At 41.3% G+C, this 10375-nt stretch overlaps 1 protein-coding gene across 1 annotated transcript; it reads left to right on the top strand.

The window, feature by feature from the left end:
* Window positions 1-4123: 4123 nt before the first annotated feature.
* On the top strand, window positions 4124-10365 carry MED28 (mediator complex subunit 28). Its single transcript, XM_063135335.1, has 4 exons — window positions 4124-4359; window positions 6822-6888; window positions 7913-8025; window positions 8559-10365. The coding sequence occupies exons 1-4, from the start codon at window positions 4162-4164 to the stop codon at window positions 8754-8756; spliced, it is 576 nt and encodes a 191-aa protein (XP_062991405.1). The 5' UTR covers window positions 4124-4161; the 3' UTR covers window positions 8757-10365.
* Window positions 10366-10375: the final 10 nt, after the last annotated feature.

Below are 10375 nucleotides of genomic sequence, written 5' to 3'. Positions count from 1 at the left end.
CCTGTGATGTTCTGCTGCCTTATATTTATTATTGTATTTATATCCTGCCTTTTTTCCTGCAAGGAACCCAAGGCGGCTTACATAATTCTCCTCCCCTCCATTTTATCTTCACAACAACCCTGTGAGGTAGGTTGGGCTGAGAGTCTGTGACTGGCCCAAAGTCACCCAGTGGGAACTAGAACCCAGATCTCCCAACTCCCAGTCCAACACCTTAGCCACTACACCACACTGGCTCCGTAAATGTAAATATTTGCAAGGTTATAGTTTATATTATGCATAAAGTTCCGGGAAGTAAGTAGGCTTCAATGTACTTACCCTTTGTATTCACAGGTTGGAGAACGTGGTGGGGTTGAATGCCTGAGTGCTGATTGGATGGTGGAGGGGGTAGTGCTTGGATTGGCTGGCTGTGTGAGAGTGGGAGGAGCTGGAGAAATGTCGCTCTATATAGAGAGAGTCTGAGCTGACAGGATGACAGTTAAGTCAGGGGTGGGATATGAGGCAGAAGTGTATGATCGTATGAGAGTGAGGTGTATGATTACAAGAGAGTTAAATGTGTATGATTCTGTGAGAGACTGATACTGAATAGGAAGGCTTAGTGTGGGTTATTGTGCTTGAGAATAGATAGTGGAATTATATAGTGGAACCTTGTAAGAAAGAACTGATAGAAACCAATATGCTTATTTATTTATTTATTACATTTCTGTACCGCCCAATAGCCGGAGCTCTCTGGGCGGTTCACAAAAATTAAAAACATTCAAAGTATAAAACAACAGTATAAAACCATACTATAAAATACAATATAAAAGCTCAACCAGATAAAAAGAGCAGCAATGCAAAATTACAAATTTAAAACACCAAGTTAAAATTTATTTATAGACTGTTAAAATGCTGGGAGAATATATGATATATGAAGCACTTTTCAAGAGTGCTACATAGTATTTGTTACATGAAGCAATTTGCAAGAGTGCTGTAGTGGATGTATTCTCAGTCATTACTATCAGCCCACATATAAATCATTATCATCACCCCCATGTTGTTGGCGAAGGACAGCTAGTAGTTTTTGTACAGTAAATTGATATTAGTATTAGTAGACATGGAATAAGAGAAGAGGTCCTCTTATGGACCAGTAACTGTTTAAAAAACAAAGCAGAGAGTAGGAATAAATGGTCAATTCTCCCAATGGAGGGAAGTAAATAATGGGGTCCCACAGGGATCGGTATTGGGGCCAATTATTTTCAACTTGTTCATAAATGATCTGGAATTAGGAGTGAGCAGTGAAGTGGCCTAGTTTGCTGACAACACCAAATTATTTAAAGTTGTTATAACACAAAGGGATTGTGAAGAGCTCCAAAGGGATCTCTCCAAGCTGGGAGAGTGGGCGTCCAAATGGCAGATGCGGCTCAATGTAAACAAGTGTAAGGTTGGGGCAAAAAAACCCAACTTCAAGTATAACCTAATAGGATCTGAGCTGGCAGTGATCAAACAAGAAAGAGATCTTGGGGTTGTGGTGAGCAGCTCAATGAAAATGTCCACCCAGTGTGCGGCTGCTGTAAAGAAGGCAAACTCCTAGGCATTATAAAAAAAAGGAATTGAGAATAAAATGGCCAGTATCATACTGCCCTTATAAAAGTCTTTGGTGCGACCACACTTAGAATACTGTGTACAGTTCTGGTCACCACACCTAAAAAAGGATATTATAGAGCTGGAAAAAGTGAAGAAAAGGGAAACTAAAATGATTAAGGGGCTGGAGCATGTCCCCTATGAGGGAAGGTTACATCAACTGCGATTGTTTAGCTTGGAAAAAAAGAGGGTAAGGAGAGACATGATAGAGGTGTACAAAATTATGCATGGTATGGAGAATGTGGATAGGGAGACATTTTTCTCCCTTTCTCAAAATACTTAGAACCCAGGGTCATCCCATGACGCTGATTGGTGGGAGATTCAGGACAAATAAAAGGAAGCACTTCTTCACACAGCGCATAGTTAAATTATGGAACTCACTACCACAAGATGTAGTGATGGCCACCAATTTGGATGGCTTTAAAAGTGTGTGTGGGGAGGGGGTTGGAAGAATTCCTGGAGGCGAAGGCTATCCATGGCTACTAGCTCTGATGGTTGTGTGCTATCTCCAGTATCTGAGGCAGTATCTTGTGTCCACCAGTTGCTGGGGAACATTGGTGGGAGGGTGCTGTTGCATTATGTCCTGCTTGTTCATCCCTGGCCGATGGCTGGTTGGCCACTGTATGAACAGAGTGCTGGACTAGATGGCCCCTTGGTCTGATCCAGCCTCAGGGCTCTTCTTACGTTCTTATGATATCTGAGTTGAAAGTTACACCTGGCCCCATGATCCTACTCTTCATTTTCCACTATATTGTTGGGTTACCCTTATGGGGTTTTGCTATTCCCATCTTCCCTTCTGTTATGGATCCTAACTATACCACACCAACTCCAGCCTGACTCCATCTCCAAAGCTGTATATCTTTTCCAGTGTTTGATAGAATTTGTTTCTGAAGAGTTTTCCATTTCTTTTTTGCATGTATAAATACATTTGAAAGCAGGGACACATGATGCTTCATACAGTTTGTCTAGGCATGGAAGTAGCAGCTGGCAATGGTTCATGTTTCCCTAACTTCAGGCTTTAAATTGCTTACAAGAGGGGACCACTCACAGGAGCAGTTAGTTATCAGCTCAGGTCTATTGTTCAAGGCCTCACAGTCCTGTTATCATTACACAATGAATAAACCTTAATAATTAAAAGATGGTGCTTGCTGTTTGAAGTGTATATACCAGTAGTGGCCATGTTCACACAGGCACTGTGAGGTCCTGTCTTCACCTGCAACGTCTTGGCTTCACCTGTGATGGCCACAAGCTACCTGACAGGACTATCCACGCCACTAGCACTCAGGACTACACTAGTCCCTCCTGTGCTGATGACGTGTGTGAGGGTTTAGGCTTACTGTGGCTGCTCCTGTCTCGCCTTTATTCCTTAGGCTCCACAGCCCAGCAACCTGGCCCTCAGTTTCCCATTCCACTGCCACCATTAACTGTTCTCTCCTCCACATCAGTTGTTTGACAGTAATTAGAATTTATTGACATAAGTGTGTGTACATCAGCTTATTAGTTTCCTCAGTTTACACAGTTTTTAGCTGTGCATATTTACTGTTTTTAAACTGTATGCTTTTATCTCTATGCCGCCCTGAGATCTTATTGATATAGGGTGGGATATAAATGTTTAAAATAAATAAATAAATGGTTGCAAGGCTTCTAAGACCACATCACGCCAGTCCTTTTCCAGCTTCATTGGCTGCCAGTCCAGGCCCAGGCCCGATTTAAAGCCCTAAATGGCTTGGGGCCAGGCTATCTGAAGGAATGCCTCCTCCCATATGTACCTGCCCGGACCCTAAGGTCATCTTCAGGGGTCCTTCTCCGCAAGCCCCTGCCAAAGGAAGTGAGGCAGGTGGCTACCAGGAGGAGGGCCTTCTCTGCTGTGGCACCCCGGCTGGGGAATGAGCTCCCTAAGGAGGTTCGCTTGGCACCTACATTACATGCTTTTAGACGCCATATACTTCATAAACTATATAAATATTTACTTAGGGTGACCCTATGAAAAGGAGGACAGGGCTCCTGTATCTTTAACAGTTACATAGAAAAAGGAATTTCAGCAGGAGTCATTTGTATATATGGAGAACCTGGTGAAATTCCCTCATCACCACCACAGTTAAAGCTGCAGGAGCTATACTAGAGTGACCAGATTTAAAAGAGGGCAAGGCTCCTGCAGCTTTAACTTGTGATGAAGAGGGAATTTCACCAGGTTCCCCATATATACAAGTGACACCTGCTGAAATTTCCTTTTCAATACAACTGTTAAAGGTACAGGAGCCCTGTCCTCCTTTTCATAGGGTCACCCTAATTTACTAGTAGTATTGGGGTTGCCAGCTTTAAGGCGCAAATATATGCATGTTGCTATTTTTTTTAAAAAAAGGCCTACAATTCCCAGCATGCACAAGCCAGCATGGAGCTACTTCCGGTCCCTTTAGCCCCGCCCTCCACGATGAGTCTCGCGATGTCTTTATGGCTCTCATCGCGTGGTCCGTTCCTTTCAGCGCCCGCCACGGAGCGTGCGCCTGCGCAGCAGCCACCTTCGGCCCCCACTCCGTTGCCATGGCGGCCAGCTTGAGTGGGATGTTTGGGAACCAGGGGCCTGGGCCGCCGCCGCCCCCTCCGCCGCCGCCACCCCCTCCGCCGCCCGTCGTCACCGGGGGCCCGGGCCCGGGCCCGGCGGGGCTCCTTCCTCCGAACCCGGCAGGTCTGCGAAATCCCAACAGCACCCTCGTGGACGAGCTGGAGGCTTCTTTCGAGGTAGGCCGCGGTGGGTGGAGGAGGGCGTCGTGATGGGGGGAAAGCGGGCGATGACCCTGGGGGAGGCCGGCCGGAGGTAGTGAAGCCTCGCGGGGGGGGGGGAGGGGGTGATACTTCAAGCACAGGCCTTCCTGCCCATAGAGATGCGGGAGGCCGTAAGCGAGGCGGGCTACACTTCGGGCTCCCATGTGGACGCCGCCATATGCGGGCATGGACGAAGGCAGAGCTAAGCGTTTCCTCGCCTTGGATCACGAACTTCCGGTTTCACAGTGGTTTGTTTTTTGGATCTTCTCAGAACGGAGGAGAGCTGCTCACAGAAATCACAGAATCAAAGAATAGCAGAGTTGGAAGGGGCCTAAAGGGCCATCGAGTCCAACCCCCTGCTCAGTGCAGGAATCCACCTCAAAGTATCCCTGACAGATGCCTCTTGAAAGCCTCTAGTGTGGGAGAGCCCACAACCCCCCTAGATCACTGGTTCCATTGTCGTACTGCTCTAACAGTCAGGAAGTTTTTCCTGATGTCCAGCCCGAATCTGGCTTCCTGTAACTTGAGCCCATTATTCTGTGTCCTGCATTCTGGGAGGATTGATGATGAAAACTCAGGATTTTAGCAAGAAGAAAGACCATAGGAAAAGATATCCAAAATCAAATTAGTGGAACATCTATAGTAGTCTAACTCAAAAGTACCGTGCTCCCCCCCATCAGCTTTTTTTCCCTTTAGGATCCTAAGAACTAGAACAGCCTTCCCCAACCTGGTGCCCACCAGATGTGTTGGTCTACAACTTACATCATCCCACAATCTAACCATCAGGTCGGGGGAGGCTATTCTAGCTCTCAGGGTCTTTGTGGTGCAGATCCTGTATACTTTGCATTGTGCAGTTAAAGTATCAAATTAATTTTAGATGGAAAGTACCACTCAGGATTGTGATGGTGCGTCACTCGAGATTTTTTATCTCTATGGGAGCAGCCCTCGAACTTTATCCACCAAATCTCTAAGATGCTTTGCATTGATTGCTCCACATAGTCAGCTAGGAACTGGTAGTATTTGCATGATTATATTATCAGTTGGCCTTGACAAGTTAATTGAGCTTTGTATAGTAATCTTGCATACGTCCTTTATTTTATAGCCCCCTTTGCCCCACTATTCAGAAATTTCCTCTTGTAAATAGGAAAAAAGTTTGAGCAACTCTCAGGATGACACTTTGTGTATCTGGCAAACTGGGGTTTAGTCCATGAAAGCTTATCCTGCAATATAATGGGTAATCTTTAAGGATCACAACTTTGTGAAATGTTTCCTGAGGTACATTATCAATAAATAATAACTGATTGGCAGAATGAAACTCAATTTATGTTATTGATGGCTACCACTGGTTGTGGGGGGAGCCCAATCTGTCGTCATCCTCACATGTAATGTACAAAAATGCTGATTATGTTGGGGTGCCCAATTAGTTGACACTGGCGCTGTCATCCAGTTAAAGCAATCTTAATTGATCTATCAAAAGAATTAAAATTGATGAATGAATTAAACCTGCATTTGAATCAAAACAAAAGCTGTGGGGGATAAAGAATGTTTTCTTTATGGTGATACATGTTGCAGCAGGTACCATCTTAGAGAAGGCATTCCTTCCAGTGTGGGAGAGAAGTGATAATGCCTTATCTTAATATGGCACATGCAACTTACACGTTTTGTAAGTACTTTTTTTAAAAAACAAACATAGCAAAACTCTTAATTCAAAAAATCTGCTGCATGATGGCTACCTTTTTAGTTAATAAATAATTTTTAAAGAATTAATCTAGTGAGTGTATTGACTAAACAATTTCTCTTTAGGGTGGATTCCTGCATTGAGCGGGGGTTGGACTCGATGGCCTTGTAGGCCCTTTCCAACTCTGCTATTCTATGATTCATTGGCTGTTAGAAAGAAAATGTTGTTGTTGTTTATTCGTTCAGTCGCTTCCGACTCTTCGTGACTTCATGGACCAGCCCACTGTGTTTGGGAAAGCTCAGTACAAATGACTGCAGCAGAGTTCAGACTGTAGCTTTGTATATTGCACATTAACAGGAAGCTTACACATTCTCTAACCTCATTTCCTCTTTAATTTTAAAAGGGGGATCCTGTGCGTTCCTATCCGAACTGTGTGCGCTTGTTTGGAATTTGGGCATCTCAGCTATAGGACTGTTTGTTACTGTGTATAGTTTTATTGCTTATAGTTGTTGCATTTTGAATGTTCTGATATTTGCCAAGCAGTACTAGACAAGGAATTTTTAAAAAAATATTCTTAACACTTTTCTTGACTTGGGAGATAAGTGTATAGGGATATTTACCTAAAACGCAAAAATGCATCAAATTGTTCAGTATTGCAGTATGCTCATAGGAACCAAAAATAAGATGTAAACTCATAATGGCATGTTACTTGAATATCCTTCTGTTTGTAGTAATTGCTATTATATCTCTAATTACTTAGGCTTGCTTTGCTTCCCTTGTGAGTCAGGATTATGTCAATGGTACAGACCAGGAAGAAATTAGAACAGGTAAACCTGTGCTGCCACTTTAATTTTAACTTGGATTTTTTAAACCTGCTTTATGTTACAATGGTTTCTGCTTTTATTCCTTGATGCTTTTCATGTTTATAATGTTGAGTTGTTGATTTTTTTTAATTGTAAGCTGCTTTGGGAGCCTTTTACTCTAATAAAGTAGGATATTAAATACTAAATATTTTTTTGGATATTTACAACTGTGAAGTTCTTCACTTTGCTTACTTCAATAATACTTGGGAGCAGGTGGGTTGTCTCCCCCAGCCTCCGATAAAAATTAGAGGCACATTTCACTCTATACGTAAGAAATCATTCACACTTGTTGCACAGTTTGAGACCCATTAGGCTACACTGTGGCTTTAGTTTCTGTCATTTAAGCTTCTATACATATAACTTTCTATTCACAAGGTGAAATCATACTATTGTAATTCTGTTCAAGAAATAGTCGATTTTGATTTGGACATTTTGCATTTTAATTATGTTTTTGCAAAAAGTGGAAATAAAACTTGTCATCGTTGCTTCTGTTAAAGTGGTACTACTTTAATATACAGCATGTAGAATCGAGATCTCTAGGTATTCGTTTATTTATTTACTTACAATATTTATATACCGCTCCATATCTAAAATAGGTTCTAGAGTGGTGCACCTCTGCTAGTTATGTTGTGTCAGTTGGAACTACCACTAGTGCAACAGGAACTTAGCACTTCCTAAAGCAAGAGCAGAAATGAGCTGTTGTCTGTGAGCTTTGCTAATCTTCCTGATTCCTGAAACAAGCATTTTTGGTTGTTTCAGGACCTTCTAGCTTCCAATTGTGCCAGCTCTAGGTCCTGCTAGCGTAGGATACTATGTTATTGTTTTAAGTTGTATTTTTTTAAGCTATGAACTTAAAAAATGACAAAATATTTCTTACCATCGCTTTGCTTGTAGCCCAAGCAAACTGACTTGCTTTGTAAAGATACCTCATTTGTCCTGCAGCTTTCATTTGAACTAGCTTTAAAATCTTGTTGTTCTGTTTATTTAGGTGTTGACCAGTGTATCCAGAAATTTCTAGATGTTGCACGACAGACAGAATGCTTTTTTCTACAAAAAAGGTTACAGCTATCTGTCCAGAAACCAGAGCAAGTAATTAAAGAGGTAGGTGCTATAATTTTACTTAAGTCTAAACAATGACACCCAAATCTTTAATAGCCCTGAGGAGCAGTTTCCATAATCCCATCTAGTAAAATCATTTTACAGTGCATAGATTTCTACTCACAAGTAAGTCCCACATAAGTGTGTGTAGGATTGCAGCCTAAACTTTTTAACATGCTAATAAGACCAGAGCAATTTATGTTGCAATCTACTCTTGCAGATAGGCACTACTTTAAAATTGTACGGTAGGCACACCCATATATTTCGTCATAGTTCTTGATGAAAAACTAAGAAAAGGTTTCACATTTATTTTGTGCAACAGTTGAAAGCTTAGAGAACCATGGCATCTTTGGTTTAGACATTGCCTCTCTCACTATACTAGCCTGCCTTACAGAGTTGTAACTGAGTTTATATGAATCCTCCAAATGCGTTACATAATCTCCAAATGTGTTACATAAATGCAAGTTGTTGTAGTAGTTATTTTCCCATTTGAGAGATTTCCTGGTTGCTTATTTCCTATTTGCTTGCTTCTGTAGGATGTTGCAGAACTGAGAAGTGAACTGCAGAGGAAAGAAGCACTAATTCAGAAGCACTTGGGTAAACTACGACACTGGCAACAGGTTCTGGAAGACATTAATGTACAACACAAAAAACCTGCAGAAATGCCTCAAGGACCTTTAGCCTATCTAGAGCAGGCTTCAGCTAATATCCCTGCACCCCTTAAGCAAACGTGATCAAGAGACATTATTCAAATGCTAGAATAACCTTTGTTAGACCAAACAGTGTGAAACTTTTCAATTTGTACAGTCTACATGGGTGACTTCATATGTTTTTTTTTTAAATGATGACAAAAAGCATAAAATAAATGAATAACATGCAAGTTGTCCTCATAGGGATCAGAGCAGGGATTTAGTTTTTTGTATTTTTATTAATCATCTAGGCCAACAGAAATTACATGTACTGCAGACTGCAAATAAACTTTTATTTTGAGGTGTTAAAATACTTTCTGCTAAAAGTGTAGCAGCTATCTGTATCTCTGTTACATGGGCTTCCCTGGCACAGTACTGAAGAAGGAGGATTAAAAAAACCCACCCTTACAGGTACCATGTGCCCAAGGGATCATGATTGACCTATGGAATAGAATATTGACTGAGATTTCAAAGGGCTACTTCAAGCCCTTTGAAATGCTCGGTCAGGTTCTTGACCTTTGAATAGTAGCACTTTATGCTTCTTGGTAAATTACTTTTGAAACTGAGTTTGTGTTTTGTAAAACAGTTTGTGATCAGACAAGGAAGGAGAGGGAGTGTCTGCTGTGCAAAGAAAGCAGAGCCCTTGAATGTGCCTATAAAGCTGCCCTTTGGATTTCTGCCAATGTCATGTTCCACAGTTGGTCCCAAAGATTTCCTTACCGCTGCTTTTTATGGGCTAAGACATTCAACAAAGAGTTCTATAGAACACGCTCCTATTTTTATTTTCCTTCTGCCTAAGGGGGAAGACTGGAGTAGCCACTATTTTTTTTAACAACTTCAATCTCTTTCTTTCAGATCACAATGCCTGACATCTCAGTTCCTACATATTTTTCTATTATGTCTGAAGTCATGTTTCCTTTTGCCCCTGGAAGCATGTTGCTCTTAATTATCTCTTCAAAATAGCTTCAGCTTTGCTGTTCAAAATTCTTGTTATATAATGGAAGAACTGAAAATACCCATGAGAAATATGTAGCTAACCTGAATTGCTTTAATTTCTAAGAAATGCCTGCAAATAAAGTACTACTTTCTGAATACTTTGTCAACAAATAGATAAAACATACAGAAAGAAATCAGTGTTTTCCTATCTTTATTTTAATAGCATCACCAAGTGAGCACCTGGTGAAGCCTGTTTTTCTTTTCATCATGGAATAGCAAATTGATTTTATATATACCAATTTTCAGTTGCCCAGAGCACTTCAGCTATTGGGCAGTATAGAAATGTAACAAATACATTAAGCACCATTGGATTATTATATTCAGAAAATTGTTTATCTTCCTTTCAAGTACATTGTTTTGTTACAGACATTTCAAGGATTTTGGTTCCAAAAGGATTTCCTAAGCTTACATGCCATAGTGACAATGCTGGTTGAAATTCCAGGGATTTGTTCTTGAATTTGTTTCTTAAAACCAGCTGAACACTTTAACACTCGGCTTTTGAGCTGTATTGAAGTGTCATAATCCAATACAGAGTTGGGTCTGATCATTCCAATCAGTGGGCTGTTTGCCCAGATTGTGGCTGTTTTGTCTAGGATTCTATAGAAACAAATACATATGCTCTACAGTTATCTTCATTAAATAGATGTTATGGTAAAAACATTGGACGA

Source organism: Elgaria multicarinata, chromosome 10, assembly GCF_023053635.1.
Source record: "Elgaria multicarinata webbii isolate HBS135686 ecotype San Diego chromosome 10, rElgMul1.1.pri, whole genome shotgun sequence".
NCBI lineage: Eukaryota > Metazoa > Chordata > Lepidosauria > Squamata > Anguidae > Elgaria > Elgaria multicarinata.
Note: the sequence above shows the minus strand (reverse complement) of the source record. Positions and strands in the feature narration are given on the sequence as shown.

What these genes read in the sequence shown, in the direction of transcription:
- MED28 (XM_063135335.1), top strand. Translation starts at nt 4,162, where the DNA reads ATGGCGGCCAGCTTGAGTGGGATGTTTGGGAACCAGGGGCCTGGGCCG. An exon ending in AGCTGGAGGCTTCTTTCGAG is followed by an intron (nt 4,360 to 6,821) that starts GTAGGCCGCGGT and finishes CTAATTACTTAG; the next exon opens with GCTTGCTTTGCTTCCCTTGT. An exon ending in CCAGGAAGAAATTAGAACAG is followed by an intron (nt 6,889 to 7,912) that starts GTAAACCTGTGC and finishes CTGTTTATTTAG; the next exon opens with GTGTTGACCAGTGTATCCAG.